The sequence below is a fragment of the Agelaius phoeniceus genome, chromosome 12 (assembly GCF_051311805.1).
Source record: "Agelaius phoeniceus isolate bAgePho1 chromosome 12, bAgePho1.hap1, whole genome shotgun sequence".
Taxonomy (NCBI): Eukaryota; Metazoa; Chordata; class Aves; order Passeriformes; family Icteridae; genus Agelaius; species Agelaius phoeniceus.
Window position 1 is genome coordinate 20894480 of NC_135276.1, and position 24901 is coordinate 20919380.

The 24901-nt window shown below is 48.2% G+C and overlaps 1 protein-coding gene across 5 annotated transcripts in view; it reads right to left on the reverse strand.

Annotated features, from left to right (window-relative positions):
• The window catches only part of GALNS (galactosamine (N-acetyl)-6-sulfatase), a 43972-nt gene that overhangs the window by 17434 nt on the left and 1637 nt on the right, over window positions 1-24901 (reverse strand). The window contains exons 2-11 of one of the 5 annotated variants that reach the window (XM_054641020.2): window positions 23989-24112; window positions 22696-22770; window positions 21621-21723; window positions 19337-19480; window positions 17774-17840; window positions 17542-17669; window positions 16704-16843; window positions 15415-15518; window positions 8995-9131; window positions 6440-6542 (exon numbers count right to left, since the gene is read on the reverse strand). In XM_054641020.2, the coding sequence (XP_054496995.1) occupies window positions 6440-6542; window positions 8995-9131; window positions 15415-15518; window positions 16704-16843; window positions 17542-17669; window positions 17774-17840; window positions 19337-19480; window positions 21621-21723; window positions 22696-22770; window positions 23989-24112 (1125 nt within the window). Of the gene's footprint in view, window positions 1-6439; window positions 6543-8994; window positions 9132-15414; window positions 15519-16703; window positions 16844-17541; window positions 17670-17773; window positions 17841-19336; window positions 19481-19675; window positions 19802-21620; window positions 21724-22695; window positions 22771-23988; window positions 24113-24901 lie in introns of those variants that run through there. The other 4 variants (XM_077185194.1, XM_054641021.2, XM_077185196.1 and 1 more) reach the window with 4 other exon arrangements.

The following is a 24901-nucleotide window of genomic DNA, read 5'->3' on the forward strand; positions in this document are numbered from 1 at the left end:
ATTCAACTGCAGAGAGAGCTTCAAAGATTTTCTATCTACTCATCAACAAATTAGTAAAAAAAAAAAAGCTATAAATGTACAAAATTCAATGTTCTTTATTTTGTATAGGTAGGTTTGGTGATGTTTGGAGCTGGAGAAGAGCCAAGAGCTGCCTAGGCCTGTCCTAGCCAGCAGGATAACATCACCCAATTCCTGTCTCCTGTTACCCCGAAAACTGTTCATTGTCACACTGCTCATAGCAATATGTGCAGGGATCAATAATTTGGGCACATTCTGGTTTTTGTCCCTGCTCCCTATCCAAGGTAAGGCTGGAGTCCCCATCCCTGCAGTGCTCAGGGAAGGCCTGGATGTGGCTCAGGGCTCACACCTGGGGACTGGTCCCTCCATGACCCTGGGGGCTTTTCCAGCCTCCAGGGCTCACTGATCAAACACAGCACAAAGGTCACAAACGCCCTGGGTTTCAGCAAACTCTTGGGGTTTTCTCCTCCTGAAAAAACCAAACCAGTGGCTCCTTTCTGGAGCATCTCCTGCCTTCTGAGGGAGCCCAAACACAGCATCAAAGCTCCTGCCCAGCTCTTACAGTGTTTGCCACCACCACAGAAACCTGTTTGCTGCAGGACAGACCACAACAATCCTTTCCTTCAATGATTCTGATTAAAACATGACATTCCCTGCCCACCAGGTGAGCCTTCCAGCCATCACCACCCCTGGCCTTCTCAGCAATCCCAGAGCCCGGGTTGTTTTTCCATCCCTGGGATGCAGCAGCCTTTGGTTGCACAGCTTTAATTTCCAGAGCAAATGGCCCACAGATGCTGTGTCAATATAGACATGAGACAAACACAGCCAGTTGCCAGTTTGGGCTCCCTGCCAAGAGATGGAATCACCACTTGTGTTAACGGGAGCCCTCTGGCAATTGCTCAGCCTGGCTGCAGCCCAGCCCAGCCCAGCTCTGCCTCCTGCTCTGCTCTCCTCACCCCCCAGCACCAGCAGGGCACCAAAAGCAGGTGAATACTGCAAGCAGAAAAGCACAGCTGGCAATTAAAGCCTGGAATTTTTGTTTCTTGCTGTAAACGGCGCCCTTGGCCTCCTGGCCATGCCTGGAGAAATCCCCCTTGGGATCAGCTGCAAGTGGGGGTGCCAGGCTTCAACCCTGTGCACCCAGAATTGCTGCTGGTGGGTTTAGAGGCTGGAAGAGCCCCTGGGATGGGCAGCCCCAGAGATGATGGGCACCCCTTGGGGGTAAGTGGCCCCCAGAGATGATGGGCAGCCCTTGGGGATGGGAAGACCCTGTGGATGGGCAGACCTTAGGGGATGATGGGCAGCACTCAGGGATGATGGGCACCCCTTGGGGATGATGGGCACTCCCAGGGATGATGGGCAGCCCCTGGGATGATGGGCAGCCCTTTGGGGATGATGGGCACTCCCAGGGATGATGGGCAGCCCTTGGGGATGATGGGCACTCCCAGGGATGATGGGCAGCCCTTGGGGATGATGGGCAGCCCCTGGAATGACAGGCAGCCCCTGGGATGATGGACAGCCCTTTGGGAATGACGGGCACTCCCAGGGATGATGGGCAGCCCCTGGGATGATGGGCAGCCCTTTGGGGATGATGGGCACTCCCAGGGATGATGGGCAGCCCTTTGGGAATGACGGGCAGCCCCTGGAATGACGGGCACTCCCAGGGATGATGGGCAGCCCCTGGGATGATGGGCAGCCCCTGGGATGATGGGCAGCACTCAGGGATGATGGGCACTCCCAGGGATGATGGGCACTCCCAGGGATGATGGGCAGCCCCTGGGATGATGGGCACTCCCAGGGATGATGGGCAGCCCCTGGGATGATGGGCAGCACTCAGGGATGATGGGCAGCCCTTTGGGAATGACAGGCAGCCCCTGGGATGATGGGCACTCCCAGGGATGATGGGCAGCCCCTGGGATGATGGACAGCACTCAGGGATGATGGGCAGCACTCAGGGATGATGGGCAGCTCCTGGGATGATGGGCAGCCCCTGGGAATGATGGACAGCCCTTGGGGATGATGGGCAGCCCTTTGGGAATGACAGGCAGCCCCTGAAATGACGGGCAGCCCCTGGAATGATGGGCACTCCCAGGGATGATGGGCAGCTCCTGGGATGATGGGCAGCACTCAGGGATGATGGGCACTCCCAGGGATGATGGGCAGCCCCTGGGAATGATGGACAGCCCTTTGGGAATGATGGACAGCCCTTTGGGAATGATGGACAGCCCTTTGGGAATGATGGGCAGCCCCTGGGAATGACGGGCAGCCCCTGGGAATGACGGGCAGCCCCGGGATGGGCAGCGCAGCGAGCTCCGATCGATGCCTGGTTCTTATGCTCAGAGGACCAAAATCAAATGTCATTATTTGTGAGGTTCTACTTGACTTCACATCCCCGGTGCAGAAAAGGCTTTATCGATCCCTTCACGTGCAGGAGAAGGGCAATGGCAGAGCCTGACTGGAATAACCCCTCTGGCATTTCGCATTAAAACAACAGCGGCAGCTTTAGAGCCACAGCTCGAGGAATCCCAGGGCAGGCTCCCAACAAGCTGACAGCACAAAGGTTGATGTTATCAGCCCCTCTCCCACAACCAAAGGGCGTTTCCCACCTCTTTTCCTTCGTTATTTTTTCCCCCTTCTTGCCTCAGTGCTCTTGGGAGGTACAAGGGCTGTTCTGTGCTGGATGCTTTTGGTGGGAGGCAGAGAAAAGGAAATTTCCTTTTTCCTGCCTCCATTCCTGCCTCCTCTATCCAGCAGCACTACATTAGGAAATTCCTGAGGACTTGCTGCCTATTCTGGTAAATTTATAGAAAATACCCATTTTTTACCCTTTCAGACCCCTACTTCCAAAACCCCCAGCATTTGACAGGTGGCTGCCAGTAGAAGTCCTGTGTGTTTTCACTGTCCAAGAGGGATCTCCCCAGGTTTATCCTCAGTTCTCCCTTTGCTCCTGCACACATGGCTATTTTCATCACTGCTGATTTTTGCTACAAGGGAAAAAAGGTGAACAACAATGGAAAAGCTTTGATATCCAGCAGTCCTGGAGCAGCAGGGACTCAGCCCACGTGCAGGAGGAGGCAGATTTTTCTGCCTCTATCAAACTGTTTAAAAATACAAACACATTTTTCAAGTCAGGCTTCCTTTCATCTCCCTCTGTCCCATTTATCACCTCTTGAATGTCAGAGATGTCAAATTATGTAAACATGAGCCACCTATATAGATGGAAGGCAGGTAAACAGCTCCAAATAAGCATCCTGTGCAATCCTCAGGGAAAATGTCCCACAAAATGCTTACTCCCACTTGATTCTGTGAGTGAGCCTTCCCTTCATGCCTTCAAGAGACCACCCCCTCAAGAATCAAGAAATCCAGTTAATCCAGCAGAAAAGGCAGCATCAAGGTATCCTCCAGCACTGAGACAGACTACAAGACTTCCTGACAGGAGTCAGACTAGAAAAAAAAATTGCTTGGGGGTTAAAAAATAAACAAACAAAAGCTGGGAAGAACAGAACAGCACAATTCATCTGTGTGTCAGATGACAAGCCCTAATCCCAGGCCATAAGGCAGAGGATGCAGACCAGTAAGGGCAGGCTGCTGTCATGGGACTGGGGGATGACAGCAAACCTGTGTGCTGCCTGCACGGGATGTTTCCAGAGCAAATATTCCGAGTGCCAGATGGAGAGAGGAGCCTTCAGAGCCCTGCTCTGCTCTGCTGTGCCTGCTGCAGGCTGTGTGTCCCTGGTAGGTTTTCATTTGTGTGTACATCCTTTATTACTGAAGCAACTCACACCCCATCAAACACAGCTTTCCACATCCTCCCTCACCATCCTGCTCATCCCAAACAGGCTCCAGCTCCCCATTTTCCAGTAGCAGCATGAAAATGGGGTTGTGGCTGCTTTAATGAGATAATCCCATCTAAAAGTCAAACAAAAAATGGGAATTAAACCCGGGGCAAGTTTACTGTATCAGTGATTTTCCACACAGTCAATTACCAAGGGACTTCTGAAAGTGCAAGGAGGGCTGGCTAAAGTCTGTCAAAACCATGAAATATTCCCCTACTCATAAAACAAACCTCTCCAAAATGGGCAGGCAGCTGTTTTGCCACATCTGGCCAACTTCAGCTCTCTTTCCAATGGATGACAGGAAAACCACATATTCCAGGTCTGAGTGGGGACCTTCACACTGAGAGTTTCGTATCTGGAAGTCTCACTGGATTCACAATGAGGAAAGACCTCTAAAGATCATACAATTAACAAATCCTCATTAGCTGGAGTTCTACTGGGATGGCAAGTCAACCTTATTGAACAAACAGCCAACAGTCAGAATTCCAAATGCCACAGATGTGCATGGATTTATAGTTGTTTTTCAAATGGAATTAGCAAACAAAGTGGCCTCTTTGATTCCAGAGTCCAATATCAACACAGCTGGGAAGCCCAGTGACTGAAAGAGGGAACTGTGTTGTAAGGTGAGCTTAGAAACTCCTCCAGCAGGGCTGGGAGCTGTGGAGCTGCTCTGCATTCTGATTTATTTCTATTTTTAAACTTGCGAGGTTTGTAATTAATGGCTCGAAGACATGAGGAGAATTGGAACAAATCTCAGCCTCAGCTTCCTCTGCGTGTTGTTAATGGCTGCTCTGGCCACTAATGTGCTCCAATTTTCCCCACATCAAGCTCATGTGATCCAAGCTGCAGGAAAGAGAGTGGATTTGTAATCATCTCTCTGATGTACAGGATAATTGCTGACTTTTATCAGACAGCAGTTAAACAAAGACTTGGAAAGAAATAAATATTCCTTAATTGCAGCACTGCCACTGCTCACAGTGGGAGAGCCTCTGGAAGGAGTAGCTGGTCCCCATTATCACTGTTCCACACTCAGACGTGGAGGAATGAGTTGAGTTCCATGCAGGGGTTTATTTATTTCCCCACTGGAATGAGGGTTTGTGCTTTTATCACCACGGAGAGCGAGGATTGCTGTGGGAATCTGCCACCCCTGCACCCAAACACACAGACAGAGGAGCTCCCAGTTCCTCCCACCCAGGGAAAACCCTCCACGGGTGATAAACAGGTTTTACTCACACACAAGACAAATAAATGATCTCATTTTATCTGTGTGGAATTAGCACCGAGACGGAGCATAAAAAACATTTCTAGAGCCAACTTTCCTTTCCTGCCTGCTCCCTGTAAAACAAGCTTTAAATCCTGAAGCACTGCAGTCTGAAAAAAGACAAACACACACATTTACAGCCCTGAATGGAAATGACTCCCTTGGAGCTGACACTTCCTTCTACCCCCAGGACATCCCAGTGAAAGAATCCCTGCACTTTTATATCCACAAATGTCACCAGCACTTAGTTCTGCACCTGTGATGCCTTGAGGACCTTCCATAAGTTCAAAAAAAAAAAAAAAAGCATAAAAAAAATTAAATCATGCAAACAACCCCTCCCCAAGCCCAGGCTGCTGTCAGGAGTGCTGAGAGCTGGGCCTTAGTGCTCTGGGTTCCTGTCTGAAGGGATCTGCAGCAAGGCACACGTGTGAAGCTGCCACTCAGCAAATGCCCCAGAGTTTAGAGCCAAGAAAGACACAAAAAGAAAAGGAAATAATAGTGCTTAACATCTAACTGTGAGGAGATCAGCCAGGAAATAAATAAAATAAATCAAATGGTGTACATAGTGTGATGTGAGCTCACAGAAGTGCTGATAACAGATTAAACACGTTTACTTCACTGGTTTCAACCCCTGCTGTATTTTCCACTGTGCCTTTCCTACAGCTTTCCTTTTCAACCATCACAAACCCAACAAACTCACCCCAGTTCCATCCCAGTTTCAATAATTCAAAATAGGTGTTTTGTGCCAGGAATCGTGAGGCTCATGGTCAGTGTGGCACCAAGCTCCAGACTTTCCCAGAATCACAGAATATCCTGAGTTGGAAGGGACCCACAAGGATCAGGGAGTCCAACCACAGGTGAACCTCTGAAAGCTCAGGATTCAGAGGGAAGGTTTAATATTGAGGGGGATTAAGGGTTGATTAAAGGGAGCATCCCTCAGAACAACTTGGAATTTGCTTGTTTTCCTCTCTTTGTACCTGGTTTCAGGAGGGGGAGGTCCAGTCCCCTCAGGATTTTTTAGGATCACAGAATTCTTTAGGTTGGAATATCCTCTAAGATCATCAAGTCCAGCTGTTCCCCCAGCACTGCCAAGGCCACCACATGTCCCCAAGTGCCACATCCTGTTAAACAGGAGGGCTGGGACTCCACCACCTCCCTGGGCAGCTGTGCCAGGGCTGGGCAGCCCTTTTGGGGCAGAAATATTCCTGATACCCAACAGAAACCTGCACAGCAGCTCTGGCAGCTCTGAGGAGACTGAAGCATGGTGACATCCCCCAGTGTAAAGGGTGTCTGTGCCCAGGATCCCAGGTCCCTGTGCCATTACCTTGCTGTGCTCCTCCCAGGAGTTGCTCCAGGTCCAGTAGTGAGCTTTGTACAGCCCAGCTCTCACTGCCATCAGCTCATTGCCACGATAATAGAAAATGGGCCTGGAAGGAGAGCAGAGCTGCATGAGAAACACCAAGAGGCAGGGCCCAGCCCCCTGATAAGGGCCACAAACCCCTTAATGGCATCCCACTTCCCATATGGATATCAGGCAGGAACAGGCTGCCTCCTAATAGTCTCCTCTGCAAGGTTTTCAATTAACATTTCTTAAAGTGTTCATCAAGTTGAGGGCTCACAGGGTGCAAGAATGAAACATTATCCAGCTTGGCTGCCAGTGATTGTTAATCCTTGAACTCCCAGCCCCTGGGATTTCCTCTGGAGCGTGGCGGTTCCAGTGTCAGCCAGCTCTCAAGTGCCTGCCTGCCAGGAAAAAGGGACTCAGGGGCTCTGGGATGCTCAGGCTGCTCTGCCCAGCTCTGCCATGGAGCTGGCAGTGCCACACAGGCAGGGTGGAGCTGGCAGTGCCACACGGGCAGGGTGGCCAGGAGGACACCAGATGCCGGCGTGTTCTGGATGACATCTCTGAGAAACTCCACATGGAAAAACCTGGCAGCCAGACATGCTGTGGTTTTCATTCCTCTCCATTTTTCCCCCCCAAACCTCACTTTGCAGCATGTAAACACGCTGCTAAAGCTGCACTTGCTCCCAGAGGTTTCCCTAATTAATAATTCATCCAGGAAATGCATCTCACTCGCTGCATCTGTGCTGCTCCCTGGGCATCCCAGCAACATTCCTGCTGGTTTTCCCAACAAAACACTCCTGGTTTTTTTTGAGGGAACAGCACAAAATTTTACTGGAAGGGACTGTCTTCAGGAGAGGGGGTTGATTTTTTGGTGCAGTTCCTCTGTCCAGCTCTTTTGGGCTGCTGACAGGACACGAGGGTGAAGCTGTTTGTCATTGTCAGGGGGAACCTTTGTCTTTCCTTCTCAGATGAGGCCACTCCAAAAATGACTCACTCTGGTGATGCCACCTGAAAACACCTGTCCCTAAATGCAAGGTGAAATTTAAATATCCCTGTGTGAATGACAGGAGTGGCCTCAGAGCTCTTTTAGCCTCACAGTAACAAGGAGCCTCCCTCCTTTGTCACCAAGAGGAACAAAGGGAAAACAACTTTGTCACCAGGAACAAAGGGGAAACAACTTGGTCCCCAGGAAGAAGGGGAAGCTGCTCCCAGAAAATCCCATTCCTGCATCCTTAATGCACCTGGAAGTGAAATAAAGGCAGCAAGACAAAGCTGCCAATGTGCAGCACCTGATCTAAACCAGTGCCATCATCAAAACCTCCCAAAAATATTCCACACAGCACTCCAGCCTCCTTTTCCTTGCCATCAACAGCCAACACTTGATCAGGTATTATGTGCCCTCCTGACTGAAGGTTTTAGGTTTTTCCTGGTAAAAAAATACATTTTCTATTCTGAAGGAGGATTCCAGCTTGTACTCAGTATTCTGATATAAATTATTTCTTTTCCCCATTCACTTTTTTCCTTTTTAAGCTTAAAAGAACACAAAAACTGCATTTCCTGTAAAGTTTTTGGGGGGTTGTGAAGACTTTGTCCTGGTCATGTCTAGGGGAAAAAAAAAGGAAATAAAAAGAAGGAAAAGAAAAGCCACAATGTGCTTTGAGTGACTGTTATTGTAACACAAGCAAGGGGTTGGTGACTGCACTGAAATTCCCTTTTAAAACAACAAAGAAATTTTCCAAACTTCCAGAAGATGGGCCAGGCTTTTCCTGTAATACTCAGGTGTGCTCCTTGCTTAAGAGGCACAAAAGGAATTTCACAGCACAAAGGCTCTCATCCAAGAAGGAAAAGAGCTCCAAAAATGTTTTCCATGCCTAAGTTTCCTTGCTATCTCCCAAAGAAAATGATTGCAGTCAGATTTCCCAGGCTGCCAAATTCCTCACCAAAATCCCAACTCCAAGACCTCTCCTGACCTCTGACACTTCCAATAAAATATTTGTTGGCAGGATTTGCTGTCAGATCTTGGTGCCTGTGCCCAAGAACTGACAGCACATAGAGATTCCAGGTCTCTCACCCAAAGCTACCCCTGCAGAAGCATTCCCAGGACCTTGGGAAGAGGATTTTCCTGGTGTTTCCAGGTCCTCTGCAGCAGCACAGCCTTCCCCTCCCAGCTCTGCAGCAGGACAAGGACCCAGCACACTCTGGGCAGCTTTTGCAGTGATAAATAATGGATTGTCCCCCAGCCAGGCTCCAGTTCTCAGGCTTTTATCTCCCCTCCTGCCATATGTTGTTCCAGGGATCCCTGCTAACCCTGTGACATTTTCATCTGTCCCCAGACTCCAGTGTATGGCAACATGCCACATGTCAGGAATTCCCACCTCAGCCTGTTCCAGCGGAGCAGCAGCTCGGGGGAAGCTCTGCTGCTGCCTGCACTCAGCTCCCATTAAATACTTGTGAGCTGGAGATAAAAACCCAGCCCCAAAGCTGGCATCCCTTCAGGCAGGAGCAGGGCTGGCAGCCCGGGGATAATCACTGACCTGTCAATTAGCTTGCCCTGCAGGATGACAGGTAAAAGGTCGATGCCATCAATCTGTCTGTCACTGGGAGGCTGCAGACCCGCCAGGGAGAGGCTGGTGCTGAACAGATCCATCACACTGCCCAGCTGATGGCTGACCTGCAACCAAAAACCAACAGGAACATGTTTGCAAAGAGCCCTTCAGGAAAATCTGTGTGGAAACAGGTTCCCTCCAAAGCACCCTGCAAACCTCTCCCTTTACACTGCTGCAGCCACCAGTAAACTCCTCTGAAAACAATAAAGCAAAGGAAACAATCCCTATTTCTCCACTTCCAGGGAGAATTTTCATTTTTTATTCTTTTTTTCTCCATTTTCCTCTCCTCACTCCTGTGTATCCCTTTTCCAGGAGTGTGCTGTCACAGGGCTCAACTTAATTTAGCAAATTCCAGCTCATTTGTGGATTGAAAAATCAGCACTTACACCAAGGGAAAAAAAGTCCTTGATTTGTTCCCTTCTCCAGGTCAACTCTGGTGTCCAGAATACCCTGAGAGAGTTCCCAGAAAGCACAGGGATAGATGGATAATAACAAAAAGAGCCTGATGACTTCATCTGCAAACCATTTCCAACAATTCAAGAACTGTAAAGTTGTGGTATTTTTAGTCCATATTTTAATAAGGGAGAAAAACATCTGGGTTTGGCTTCAATGGAGATGTGCAAGGGTTTTTTTCCCCCTTTTTCCTTACTTGGAAGCCATACTCATCTCTATGCTCTTAATTATTTATATTTTAAAACCCTCCAAAGTCTGTTCTGCCTGATTCTTTGTGAGCCTTTGCTCCCTCCCTGATTGTGGGAGTTGTTGCAGGGTGTTTAATTAGTCAGTGACACACTCACTTAAAGCAGCTGCTGCCACATCAGGAGCACCAGGATGCACTAGCACAAGATGTGACAGGAAAAGAGCATTTTCAGCCACAGCACTTGTTGGGAAACAAGAAACCATTGGATACAACCCCACAGCTGTGAGCACCAAAGCACTTTCTGACTAAAATCCAAGTCCAATCTCAACAGAACAATTTTGGGACTATCGAAGACCTTTTACCTCTGATTCTACTCACAAACAGAGCCCCAGCCCCTAAGCTGACACAAATTATTTAAATGCAACAAATGATGACACGATAAATGAATTTTTATGAGATGCTAGCTCAAAAATAAAGGGAAAAAAAGGGGATACTAAACCTTGTATTAAGAGGCTAGGCTGAACAAAGTGAACACAAAGGAAGAATTAAGAAATTAAAAAAAAAAGAACTGGAGAAAGCAACATGCAGGGGCCTAATTACAAGTTTAACATTACAATATCACATTACTTGATTACAGTCATTTCAATTTTTAATGGCTTTCATTCATCAGGAGGTGTTGGCAGGAACACATCTTATTAAAGCTGCATGCAAGAATCCTGCCACAATTCCTTGGGAGGAAACAAAGTGCAAAGCCTGAAGCACAAGAGGGAACCTGGCTTTGGAAATCCTTGGGAAAGCAGCTGGATCAGCTGACCATGACCAACAGGGCCCTCAGTTCAGGATTTATCCATGATTTATCCATGGCCACAGCCTGGGAAAGCTCCTGCTCAGCCTGGCCTTGGGGACAGGCACAAAGGGAGACATTTCCCAGACAAGCTGTGGCTGCCCCAAGTCTGCAAGTGCTCAAGGCCAGCTTGGATGGGGTTTGGAGAACATTTATTCTTTATTTTAGTGCAGCCTTTTCCTCTCCTTAAAATGATTTTAATCATCTAGTCCCACCTCCCAGCTCCAGCAGGACCATCCCAGAGCACAGGGCACAGGATGGTGTCCAGGCACTTCTGGGTGTCCCCTGAGGGACCTCCACAGCCCCTCTGGGCACAGAGGAAAGCTCTTCCTCATGTCCAGGTGGAACTCCCTGGGATCATGGAACTCCCTGGGGACATGGCTGAGGGCCCTCTGAGCCCTGTCCCTGCACAAGGACACAGCCAGGGTTCCTCTGAGCCCTGTCCTGTCCCCTCCCTGCACGAGGACATGGCCAGGGTCCCTCTGAGCCCTGTCCCTGCACAAGGACATGGCTGAGGTCCCTCTGAGCCCTGTCCCTGCACAAGGACACGGCCAGGGTCCCTCTGAGCCCTGTCCTGTCCCCTCCCTGCACAAGGACATGGCCAGGGTCCCTCTGAGCCCTGTCCCTGCACAAGGGCATGGCTGAGGTCCCTCTGAGCCCTGTCCCTGCACAAGGGCATGGCTGAGGTTCCTCTGAGCCCTGTCCCTGCATGAGGACATGGCCAGGGTCCCTCTGAGCCCTGTCCCTGCACAAGGACATGGCTGAGGTCCCTCTGAGCCCTGTCCCTGCACAAGGACATGGCTGAGGTCCCTCTGAGCCCTGTCCCTGCACAAGGACATGGCCAGGGTCCCTCTGAGCCCTATCCCTGCACAAGGACATGGCTGAGGTCCCTCTGAGCCCTGTCCCTGCATGAGGACATGGCTGAGGTCCCTCTGAGCCCTCTCCCTGCACAAGGGCATGGCCAGGGTCCCTCTGAGCCCTCTCCCTGCACAAGGACATGGCTGAGGTCCCTCTGAGCCCTGTCCCTGCACAAGGACATGGCCAGGGTCCCTCTGAGCCCTGTCCCTGCACGAGGACATGGCCAGGGTCCCTCTGAGCCCTGTCCCCAGGGCTGAAGCTGGGCCCATGAGCAGCTCCCAGCCCTGGAGGTTCCTCCCTGGGCTCATTCCCACCTGCAGAGCTGCAGAAGGAGCAGCTCCAACCCCTCCTGCTCCCCCCACCCAGCCCCTGGCTGAGCCCTTTTGTAATCAGAGCTCTCACAATTTCTCCATCTAATCCAAAAATCACTTTTCCTGTTGTGGCTCCGTCCCAGCGCCTCAATCTTTTGATAAGAGGCAATTGCTGACCCCGGGCTCGTGCCTTTAATGTCACCTCATTTATCCAGAGCGTGGGGACACTCCTGGGGGGCCACCACCCTCCCCTTGTCCTGGCCCTTATTAACCAGCACCAGATGTAGATGACTCTCTTTAATCATCCAATTACGTTTCTGCTCTCAGACAACATTTTTGCCGTGAAGCAGAGAAAACTTCTTAAGGAAATTAAATGCCCATGCCACAGCCACTTGGATTTATCTGTACGCTGCAGCACCACATTGAAGAAGGAAAAAGGGGAAAAAAAAAAAAAGGTTAATGTTTATATAAAACTTTGAAGTATTTTCAGAGAAAAAATAAAAAAATTACCATTTTTCTCCTGTCAACAGGGCTCTTTCATTCTAGTTGCCTTTCCCTTTTATTTATTTCATTTTTTTTTCAAGAAAAGAAAAAGAAAAATCCAGAGAGGGCAACAGCCCAGAGAAAATAAATAATATATAAACGGAGGGAGATCAGATATTGCTGTATCAGTGAGGAACAGCCGGTATTACGCACGTAAGGACGGATTTTTTTCCCCCTCCTTCCCCCCCTTCTTTTTAATAAACTCTCAGTATCCACACAACGTCTTTAAGAAAATGAAATCCTTTTGCTGTGGGCCACGGCGCTGGAAGAAATAGTCCCCAGTGCTGTTATCAGTGCTTTCAAGCTTTAACTCTGAATCAAAGGCGACAATTAATAAAGTCGCCCCCGCCAGGAATGGAAAGGAGGAAAGCTAAATATTTGAAACTGGGTGAACAAATGTCAGGGTGTTTTTAAATAAAATCCTTTTACAGTTATCACAGCGAGCAGACCTGATATCCCTGTCTAATTCAATTTCAATTTGCGCCCCATGGGAGATAGGGAAGAAAAGGTTGCAATGCTGTCTTTGGGTTGATATGTTCTTTTCTCCTTCAGGAAGCAGGCACGAGAGAGGAAGGGGAGGAGGGCGAGGGGAGAGAGGAGGAGGATTCAAATACCAATAGAATATGATTTTTTTTTTCCAGCTGGATCCTTCCAGAAGGCAGATGTGATGTGGGGAATGTTGAAACGCTGATTTGTTGTGAATTCACCTGGAAAACGGAGCCGAGGAGGGAAGTGCAGCCAGGCTGTTTGTGTGGGAATAAATATTCCTGGTGGGGAGCAGAACTCACTGAGTGTTGATGCCAAGAGCAACACACTCCTGAGGCATCTTTCCCCTCCAAAAACCTGCAAACCAGCCAACTGCACCAATTATCCCCAGCTCCACGGAGAGCCTGGCAGGTGCTCCCTCCCTGTCCCTCACTCCTTGTGTTTAGACCCTGGTGCTCCTGTATTTTTATTAAATTAATGTGCCCTTTAATAAAAACAAACCCCCCCAGCCTTATGGATCAATAAAATTATTAACAAACTGCCAGGTGGAATCCTGGAATGGTTTGGGTTGGAAGGGACCTTAAAGCCCATCCAGTGCCACCCCTGCCACGGCAGGGACACCTCCCACTGTCCCAGGGTGCCCCAAACCCTGCCCAGCCTGGCCTTGGGCACTGCCAGGGATCCAGGGGCAGCCCCAGCTGCTCTGGGCACCCTGTGCCAGGGCCTGCCCACCCACATAGAGAGGAATTCCTTCCCAATATCCCAGCTAACCCTGCCCTCTGGCAGTGGGAGCCATTCCCCCCTGTCCTGGCACTATCTGCTCATATAAAAAGTCCCTTTCCCTCCATTCTCAAGGCACTGCAAGGCTGCAGTGAGGTCTCCCTGGATCATTCCCATCAGCAGACAGAGCTTTCCACACAATAACTGGATTTCACTGGCCAGAGACACAAACTCTCCTTTCCTGGCTGCAGTTGTTCCACCTGCAACAGCTCCTGGCCTTTCCCTTGCTCCTCAAACCACTGCCCTGGGAGCAAACCCAGCACAGGAAGCACTTGACCCTTCAGCTTTCTGCTGAAATTCAGAACTCCCAAACCTTTGCTTCCTTCAACTCTTATCAAGTAGCAGCAATGAGAGACTTTGAAGCAGCTTTCCCATATTTCACAGCTACCTGGGGCTGAGCAGTTAAATCTCCTCCAGAGGATGGTGAAGCTACAGCAAGGTACAGGAAAAAAAGCCAAAAATGCAGTGGTGGACACAAATCTCTCACCTGTGGTCAGGGCTGCTGAGGGAGCAGTGCTGGAGCCTCGAAGGCAAGAACACAAGCAGAAAACACGGGTGAGTTTCTATCACAGTTCCTGAGCAGCAGATAAGGAGGTGAGCACGTGCTTAAGGCTGACACTGGCATGGTGGAGGAGAGATTTTGGGTGCATCCCAAAATCTGGGAGCTCCAGGCACAGCTGAGCTGCCCAGCCCGCCCTGCACACACACACAGCTCTGCACAGCAATTCAAGCAGCAGCTCCCAAAATCTACCTGGGAGAGGGGTCCCAGCCAGGCAGAAAAGAAGCAGGCACAAGGATTTCTCTCTCCTCCTGTTCTTAATTATCCTCAGAGTTACTACAATGGAAAGAATTTTTAAATTTGGGCATTTTCTTGTCCCCATTTATAATGCATGTTTACTTTTAGCACATTATTTAGTTTGGACCCAGCAAACAAAACACTCAGCTGCAGTTTCATGTTCTCCCTTGCTAGCCCAGGGCTGTTGTACTTGGCTTGCAAAGGCTTTATGGAAATGTTTAAATTTAAACAAAACGACTGTTTTCATTTCAAATTAGAAAAATAATAAACCATCCTTGGTAGGTTTGGTGAACTCTTGAAAAATAATGAAACCAAACCACCCTCCTGCCCTCAGCTGCAGATCTGAGCTGCCTCATGGTCCCTCCTAAATGTAAATGATAAATTATCATTAGCCTGCCTCAATTAAACCACCCCAATGGAATGCAACCTCCAGAAATGTTTTATTTATGACCAGTTTGCAGGCTGGAGCACGGTGCCCAGCTAATGAAGGATCACTTTCTGCAGGGCTCAGAGATGCTCACCAGGGGGAGGGGGCTGTGCTGTCCCTGGGATCCTGCAGCAGGACTGATTGCATCCTTCTGTAATGAGAGCTGGGACAAGGGGGGCTGGCAGTGCCACTGGGGGGTTATTCTGAAGTGATCATATCTGCATTTGTGTACAGGCAGCACAGAGCAATCATGTGGTGTCTGAACCTCCCTGAGTGGATCTTTCATCAAGCACCAAAGTGAGAGATGCGAGGGTCAAACCCTTGGGTACCTCAGGGCACGGGGAGTGTGGGGAGCAAATTCCTGCTCTTTATACTCCAGTTTGCTCAAACACATGAGAAACATCAAGGTCCAAAAGAGTAAAGAGGTTAAAAAGAGCAGGAAGACAAGAGCAGAGCCTCACAGCAAAACCGAGCACAAATTTTAATGCGAATTTGCATTAAAATGGCACAGTTGTCTGGGGCAGCAGCAGCTCCTTATTCACACAAACCCTCGGACTTGGGGCATGGTAAAAGTGTGAAGCAAAGCCCCCTGAGCCCAGCAAGGAGCTCTGCACTCCCTGCAGCCCCCCAGGCTGCTGAGAAGTGCCCCAGGCAGAGACTCACCCCTCCTGCAGGGATGTGGCCGGGCCACCAGGCAATGGCCGGCTCCCTCATGCCACCCTCGAAGGTGGTTTGTTTGCCACACAGGAAAGGCCCATTGCTTCCTCCTAGAGACAGAAAAAAAGCCTTAAACCCCACAAAACACCAGCATTTCAAAAGGACACTGTCACCCGGGCTGGTCTGAAATGAATTCTCATTTCTGCATGGATGCTTCTTCAAAGGACGTGGCCAGAATTGGGTTTTTTGTCATTATTTCCTTGTTTGTTGTGCTGTGTTCGTGAGGGTTTTTTTTTCAATATCCATTTGTGATGAAATTTTAGGAGTGTCTTTTCAGCACAGGGAGAAAGTGACAGTTAAACACACCTTGCTATGAACAACCAAATGAAAACCAAGCCCCAAACAAACAGGAACTACCTCACTGGTGTTCTCCTTTCCTCTAAGGGTGTTAACTCCTGTCTGCAACCAAAGGAAATCTGACACTTTCAGGCAGAAATAGCATTTTTTCATAATGATTTTAAATTTTATAGTACCAGAACAATATTAGATGAAGGTGTAAGAATGAGAAAAATAATTCTGCATTCCCCGAATGGTCACTCAGAGATGGCCAGAGCTTTGCAGGAATATCTGGAGTTTTAACCCAACCCTGGAGCTCAGCTGGCCAAGAACAATCAGGGAGGTCTCATAACTGATTCCAGGTCACACAAAGTCAAAGCCAGTAGCTGAGCTGAAATCAGAACTCAGGTTACTCCCTGCTCTGTGGTTCAATAACCACAAGCCAAGCCTGGCTCCAAAGAGAAGAGAGCAGGTTCTAAAATCAATTTGCAGTGATTTGTTTCAGAGAAACCATCACTTAAACAAAAGAAAATTTGTTAGCTAACAAAACTCGTTTCTCTTCTTGATATTTTTCATGAGAGCTAAAGAATGAGGGACTCTTGAAGTCTCTCTAATTGCTCAGAAGGCTGAAATATGCATTTGGCAGATGGAGAGTAAACACCCTGCTAAGTTACTGAGCCTGGTTCCCAGTAAATTACAGAATATTCCCTCCCTGACAGTGCAAATACACACAGGTAACAGCAACACTGGGGCAAGGAAAAATTCCATTTGGCCAAGGACACCTCCTCCAACAGTGACCAGAAGCACTGAACATAAATTATTCCCAACATAAATACTCTGTCTTTTGAGGCTTCTCCTACCTCATAACACAGACTCCACACACAGGGCTTTTTTCTCCTCAAGAGAGAGAGGTTTAAGCCTTGATTTGCCAAGGCCAGGTTTGCTCAGCTGAGCCTCACCTTGTTTGGGAGCTGAAATGAGAGCAGCCCCGTTATCAGAGGTGAAGAACACAAAGGTGTTCTCACTGATGCCCAGCTGCTGGAGGTGCTTCAGGATTTTCCCAACGCTGTCATCGATCTCCCTCACAGCATCCCCATACCTGAGGCAAAAGGAGATGCAAAACACTCAGAGCAGCAAAAAAAGGGTCAGCACAACGTGTTCAGATTTCATTTGTACCCGTGCTGCAGAAATCCTTCTCATGCATCAGGTTTTCTGCTGCCACTGCAAACCTTTGTGTCTCTGGCCTGCAGAGAGCAGCCCTTGGGTATTGAGGGTCAGGGTTTGCTCAGCTGTGAGCCACTCCTGGACAGAGGAATTCAGCCATAAAATTCACAAACAGAGGCAAACCCACCTTGCCACAGACTGGGAGGTAATAACATGGTTTTCCTTATGGTTAGAAACTCTTTGAAGCAACACTCCCAGTGTCTACAGAGCTCTTTGCCTCCTCCAAACTGCCTTTTTAGGAGTGTTTTCTATTTGCTGGTCCCATTTATAGGCTTTTAAAAGAGGCACTGATCATACAAAAGCCTCCTAAAAAATCATCTGTGCCACAGACAGCATTTCACTCCTCACACAACTGGCAAAGGAGCCTAGAGCCCCCCTCCTCCCCCTGGGGTCACATGAGCTTCACTTCAGGTTAAAGCCAAATTATGAAACAACAATTCAAGCAAATAATGCATTTCAGCACACACACACTTGAGGAGTGATCCATGCCTTGGATCTACCAACCACTGCTCAGGTTGGCTGTGGCAGCTGCAGGAGGAATTAATTAAAACAACCCCAAAAAGCAGAACTTACAGCCCTCTCTGACTCGTGCCCAGGAACTGTTTGGAGGCATAAACAGGAGCGTGGGTAGCATCAATTGCCCAGTACAAAAAGAATGGCTGCTGGCTGGCCTGCTGCTTGCTAATAAAATCCAGAGCTTCCTGTAAACAACAATAAAAATGAATTTATCCTCTGCCATCAAAATTTCTCCAAATAAAAAAGCAGAAAAGTCACCTTGGCTTAGAAGCCAGCACTAAAATAGTACCTGCAGGTAGAGCTGAGTCAGGTTGGCTTCACCTGTCTTCAGATCAATTTTGAAGTCTTCATAGTATCTTAAGATAAAAGGAATCAGAGAGGGGAAAAAATCAATCCTAAGGAATAAACATCAGAAATAGGATTTTTTCCCCTTTTATGGATTTTTTTCCTCTGTGTAAGGAGGTGACAAACAAGTCACAGTTAACACTCAGCAAACTCTCTTCAGATATTAGAAATATGTCATCATAATTTTTCTTATGGGAGAAAGTGGTGACAGAGCTTGATGCAAATTAATGACTTAAAGTTTTGGACAAACCTGAGGGACTGGCCTTTTGCTGTAGGGGACAAAATGCTTTAAAATCTCCTGGTGATTCATAAAGAGCTGGTTGAAATGTGAATAAAATTTCAGAAGTACACAACAACTTTCAGTGAGACAGAGAAATGCTGGAAGCAGAACCTGGGCTGCTTTGGAAACATTATTTTAGAGGGATCTTCAGCCAACAGTAAAGCAGAGAAGGGCCTGGGGAAGTGCTCAGGGGAATAACAGCAGTGAAATGAGACAACACCAGAGTGAAAAATGAATGGACAAGAAGGGCCCAGACTGCAGACTGGGAGCAGGGAATGGAGCTATGCAAACACACAAAATGTTATTCCAAACAGGAAGAGAAGGAACAAAGAGGTCTTTCAGTACAGAATGGGAGCAGCTTCCAAGAGTGGAAGCCTTTAGGGTGCCAGGGATGAGCAAACAGCTCTGGGAGGGCAGCTCCACATCCCTGCACTGTCCACATGACACTTCCAGGCTGGTCTTGGTGTTGGACCTTTATTAACCACAGCACCAGAGGATCCCAGAATGCTCTGGCTTGGAAGGACTCCCAAAGCCCATGCAGGTGTGTCATGGCAGCAGGGAGAGCCCAGAGCAGCCCAGAGGCAGGCCAGGAGCTGGGTTATGTAGGAGTGATTGGGTAGGACAGTGGGGACAGACAGAGATGAGAGATCTCTGCAGCCAGGTCAGGAACTTGGGGTTCATTGCAAAGGGCCTGGGGGCAGGGCCCTGCTGGGAGCTGCCAGGCACAGCTGGAGCAGGACTGAGGGAAGTAAAGAGAGGGGTACAGAGAGGGAAGGCAAGAGCATGGTAAAAAGGGTGAGAGAGCAAAACAGAGGATGAGAGAGCGAGGTTTCTGTTCCAATACAATAAATCATCTTCTGTGTTGAATATTCTGGTTCTCACTAACCAATCTAGTACAAGATACAAATCCTACAGCATTTCCATACAGTCTGTGAGAATCATTACATTACCATCCTGTGTTACATTTTAAACCCTAAAAACTCCTCTTTGGGCCCCTTTTGCCAAGCTGTAGGGTCTGCTCTGACCCTTGGAGCTGCCTGCAGGTGTTGTTCCATGAATAGGGGATCACCCTAAGTGGCCATGCCATTGTTTTCCAGTTGTTCAGTAACTGAGGGATCTCAAAGCTTGCTTTCATTTCCATCTCATTTACAGTCCCCATTTTCTCACAATCCTTGGCCAGGCAGTGACATTTACAAGGCTGCCCTGTCTCCCTTGCCCACAGGTTACCTGCCAGCCATGTCCCAGTCCCTGTACACGGGGATGTTGGGGCGCTCGCTGCTGTCGTAGGGCCCGAAGTGGCAGTTTGGGGACCCAAACCACTCATCAAAGCCGTGCCTCAGGGGGTGGAACTGGGGCCTGTGCCCCAAGTGCCTGGCAACAGAAACAGCAGGTCACAGTCAAACTTCTACTGCACAGAAACCACACCTCAGCTCATCAGAACAGCATGCAAGAACACAGTCTCTGCCTAAGAAATCAAAACTCAAAGCATTTCAATCACATAAATGACTCCAGAGCAGTGTCTTGAGCTCTCTCACACTTGTTGCAAGCACAGCCATGCAGACTCACCCCAGTGCTCACTTATATTCCATTTTATTTACTCTCCAATCACTGTTTTCCATTTTTTCCTTCCACTGGTGTCTTCTCCCATGCTGTCTGATGATCAGCACTGATGGACTACACTGCCCCAAACCACTGCAGAGATGCACATAATGTTTCACTTAAGGATTCTGATCTATGACAAGTCCCTTTTATCCCACTGAGCTGTAAAAACACAAGGCAGGGCTCATGAAATGCACCATTCCATCCTCATCCCCTTTATGGAGCATTCACGCTGCCAAAACGGTACAAAGAGACCTGAATGGAAATGAAATGAGGTTTTTGTGTGCACATGTGGACATAAAACACATTTAGCTACTCCTGATGACTGCTCCTCTCTACTGTGCAGCTTGAAAATCTTCCATCCTTAACTTCCAGATGAAGCTCCTCTCTAATCTCCAGGTTTTGTACTGCAAATTCTACATTTCCTGCATTTATAGCACCTTGAAGACAGAATCCCCGTGCTCTCTGTCTCTAATGGGGATCTTGGTGGCTCAATGTTTATTTAACCATTCCATCTTCCCCTCATGAGCCTGGATCTGCCCCTGTGCACTTTGTGTCACCCTCCTCTGCACCTTCTGAGCATAAAGGGCATAAAATGCATTCCCTGGGGTAAAACGATCCTTGGAGTTACTCTGAGCTGTTCCAAATGAGTTATTACAGAAAGAATCCTCATTTCAGCTCTGGTTACAGCTTGGTGATGTAACTGCCACTGCAGGTCTGACCTGCAGGATTCCATCCCTTCCCCTTTGGTAGATGTGGGAACACAAAGTTATTCCTGGCTGTTCCTACAACAGGGCAGATGGAAAAAACATCTCATTCTACAAAAGCCCTAAAAGAACTTACAGAGACATTAAACAGTGACTGAGATCCAGATCAGTCTCTGCATCTTACAGCACAAAAAACTGAGATTTAATGAAACACAACAAATTCCTCACTGGTCATGGAAAATACTTGACTTGCAAACTTATAATTAAACCATGGAATTTACTGTCACAGGACACCCTGAAGAGATTATAGAAGGGATGATGAAACAATAAGAAAATTTTCTGCTGGAAAACCTCTGTGAGGCCAGGATGAGACCCCAGTTTTACCCTGCATTTCTTCACACCTCTCCAGGGTATCACTCCCAGCCCTGACCAGGAGAAGTTTTTGGATGCACAATAATGCCCTGCACATTCCTACTTAGTCCTATTCCTGCTAACAGCTGCAGGTCCTTCCAGATTTGCCTTTTTTTTTCCAAGGAACTGGCACCAATCTGCATTTGCCTTGTTTATTCCTTTTCCCTGGGTGTATGAATTTCCATTTATTAGCACTGAACTGCAGCTGATTGCACCCAGCCCACTGAGCTGATCCCTCAAGGCCATTCTCCTGCCTGGATTTGTGCTGATAAATAATTCACTGTCTTAGGGTGCTTTGCTTTTCTCCCAATTCCAGCAGGTGAATCCAAGCACAATTCAAACTCAGTCTTCTCTAACTTATTAATGAAACTGATAAAGAAATTCCTGTTACTTTCCACAGGAATTCAGTTCACTAATAAAGTCCCAAAATATAGCAAGAGTCAAAGATGAAAACCACGTAGATGCTCAAGGCAAATTCCAACAGAATATCCTGGTGTTTTCTGATCAAATAAGTGGTGTGAGGTGTGGATAAAAGCCCAGAGTTGAGGAGTTTATAAATACAAATACACACATAAAACCTCATCAACTCTTTGTATGAAGACATGTGTAAGCACTTGTAATGGGAACACTCAGGAATTGATCCCAGCAGGGGGAAGATCCATCACACTTTCCAAAGTTGGACATTTCAGCTTCAAAACAGTTTTTTTTTTCCCTGTAATTCTGTTTTTATTGCTGCTCCTTCCCAACACACACAGAGTGAAATCTCAAAGCAAGAGACCTCCAAATAAATTTACCATTTGCCAATGATCTTATTGGTGTAACCAGCTTTCTTCAGGAGCTCTGGAAGCAGTAATTCAGAATCTGGGATTCCTCCTACTATGTCCTGTGGTGTGTATGCTGTGGAAAACAAATCAAAACCACCTTTCTGACTCTTCAAAATATTACAGCACACAGCTCATGTACTGGATCAGAAGTAGCAACTCATTTGGAGTCCCAGCAATGGCATTCCTTGGAAGTCCTCCCATGGGATAGAGAGAATAAACTGATCCAGGGAGACCAAAGGGACATTTCCACCCACTTATGCATGAGGGCAAATGAAATAGGGAGCAGCCACCCCAGACTGGAGGTGAGACCCTTGAAAGGGAGATGTCATAGAAAATCAGGTGCTTTAGGAGTGGTCTTTATGCTGCAAATTTCCTTTGTGTTTTCTAAAACGAAGGCAGCTTTTTCCTAACCCAAATAATCAATAAAGGTGCTCAGACTGCAAGGGCTGATCTGCTATTATGGGTTGGACTTGATGATCCCAAAGGTCTTTTCCAACCTCATTCACTCTGTGATTCTGAGGGAAATGAAGAGTGTCCCTCAGCCCCTGAGGCTCTCAGGTGTGACTGTGCTCAGGGAATCAACCCCAGGCTGCTGCTTCCTGCCCAGCCACGTCCCAGCACGTGGCATTTGTCACTCTGGGACCCAAACCAACCCAGGGACCTTCCCTGGAAGCACCAGGGGCACGAGGGATGGAAACCTGCTCTGCAACTGGGTGGAAATCTGCCTGCTGAATAAACCTGTGAGCAGCCAGCTCTCCCCTGTGGGTTTTACACCCCCACCTGATTGTCCTTCACCAGACCCCAGCTCCCCTGCCCAGAGGAAACATTTCTCAGCCAGCAGAAACAAATGGATCAAGCAGCCTGGTTTATCCTCTTCATTTGAGGAGGAGGAAGCAATAAAATTCACACTTATTACAGCACTTAACAGGGTTTGGTGGCATTCTGGAACATCCATGGGGAAGATCCCCTTTGTCCAAAGAGAAACTTCCTGCAAGGCCCAGAGGGAAATCAGGAGAGGAAGGGAGGTGAGGGATGAGGCTCCTACCGTTCCTGGCGTGTCCATTGGTGGTGTAAAAGCCGTTCCTGACCGGGAGCCGGCCCGTCAGCAGGGCTGCCCTTGCTGCAAACAACACAAGCACTTCTTTACAGCCATTCTCTGCTTCATACCCAGGAATTGAAACCTGAATATAGCTATTATATTGTTATATAATATCATTGTAGGAGGATGAGGGCTGCACACCGACTGGAGTGTGTCAGTGTCCCCTTGTCACAGCCAGCCACTAAATCACTCACACTCTCCCATGAGCCATGGGGAGAATCACTTCTGATGCATCATTTGAGTTATTCCAGCTGAAATTTGGCCCCTTTATTAAATTAGCCACACTGAAGAGTCATTGCTTTGAATAGTCAAAGGAGGAACCCTTACAGCTCAGTTATATATATATTTATAATGTATTTAAGAGGAAATCCTAGCACAAACTGATTAGATGCTCAAGGCTAAGCTTTCGAGCTTGACTGAACAAAAATCATGAAATATAAAGAAAGAGCTGTCCAGCTTTGACAATAAAAGTCAAGTCCTGACTGCAGGGAATATTTAAACAGATGTTTAACTTCAAGCATATGCAGTGCCACCACTGGCTTAGCAGGATTTCAGCATATTTTAAATGCCTTTTCTGAGCAAGGACATCATCTACACACTGGCAAGTGCTATCCTAAATGAGAGCCCAAATAAAAAGCCCCTGTTCTTCATTTTTGCTTCATTTTAGTTCTTGGCAGCTAATCAGGGAAAAAAGAAAAAAAGAAAGAAACCACCTCACAGAAAAAAAAAACAACAAGGAGAAAAATATCTGCCTCTCCCAGACCCAAACGTTCCTTTTATCTCTTGTCCCTGTCCCAGGAGTCTTGTAAGACACCAGGGTCAAAAGCAGGACACAAACTGCTGCCTTTCCTTGCATGAAAGTCTCACCAGAGCCAACAGAATCAGACCAAATATGTCCAGCAACAGATCAGATCCTGCTTTGTTTAACCCAAAATGAGAAAGATTAAAAAAATGTAAAGACTGGGGCTGGAGCACTGAACTGAAATGGTACAAAAATCCTTCAGCTGCACTGATCACTGAAGCAGTGCTTTGTACAAACTGAGGGCTGTCGGGTTTCCAATCCAAACAGAAATAAGAAGGGAGCAAAATGCGAGATCAAAGCAGCAAATCTGATCTCTGGCCTGAGGGCAGGCACTGGTTTGGTTGTTAGCCCACGTCAGAGGCTGGCAAACACCCCAAACCCCTCAGAGGGAGGAGATGTTCCTCATGCTGACTCGGTTCCAAGTGCAGTGTACTTACAGGGAGAGCAGAGGGGGCTGGCAGTGTAAAAATCCAGGAACAGCATCCCTTCTGCAGCCATCTGGTCTAGGTTAGGGGTTTCCTTAGAAGGCTCTCCCAAAGCTCCCAAATCCCCCCAGCCCATCTGTAAAAGGAACACACCAGAAGATGTCAAAGTCCTTTCCACAAGCACATTTTTGGGCCCACGTAACACTTTCATTGTACCCTTTAATTTATAAATGTTTACAGTGCTCATCTCCCTACTCATCACCTCACAAATGTGACACAAATGTGACACAAATGATCTCTGCCAGCCCTGTGGAGCAGGGAACTCTCACACTTTCTCCTGGTGGGTGGAAAATTGAGGATTAAATGATTTATTAACAGGGATTAAAGCACTTGCAAGAAGCCCAGTGCCTTCACTGTTACTCAGAGGCCTGAGGCACACCCGGAGCAAGGAGGAAGAGGAAGTTACACGTGGTTTACTCAGGGCTGTGCAGCTGCCATGTCTGAGCCCTCAGTGCCTGCCCTGCTGTCTGTGCTGGAGGCCAGGATTCCACCTCAGCCTCTGGGCCTGTCCCTCTGCAGGACTGAAAACACAAGGACAAGGCCTGAACTCCAAGGCAGCACTGCAGGAAAAGCCAGAGGAACCTGCCAGAGGCAGCACCAGTCCCTGTGCTTATCTGCAGGGCTGTGCCTCCACCCTGCTCTTCCTCCTGATCCCCAGGGTCACACACACCAGGAGAACCACAGCATTCCCATCAGGGCTCTGTGCTCCCTGCTGGAAACCATTCCTGGCAAAAGCTCAGCTCCAGGCAGAAGGTTCTGGAAGGGAGCAGCTGAACGAGCACCACAGGTGCTGGGAGTTCTGCTGTGCTTTGGGAAAGGCAAGGTGTGTGTCAGGTGAGCCATGGATGCATCCAGATCCTCAGGG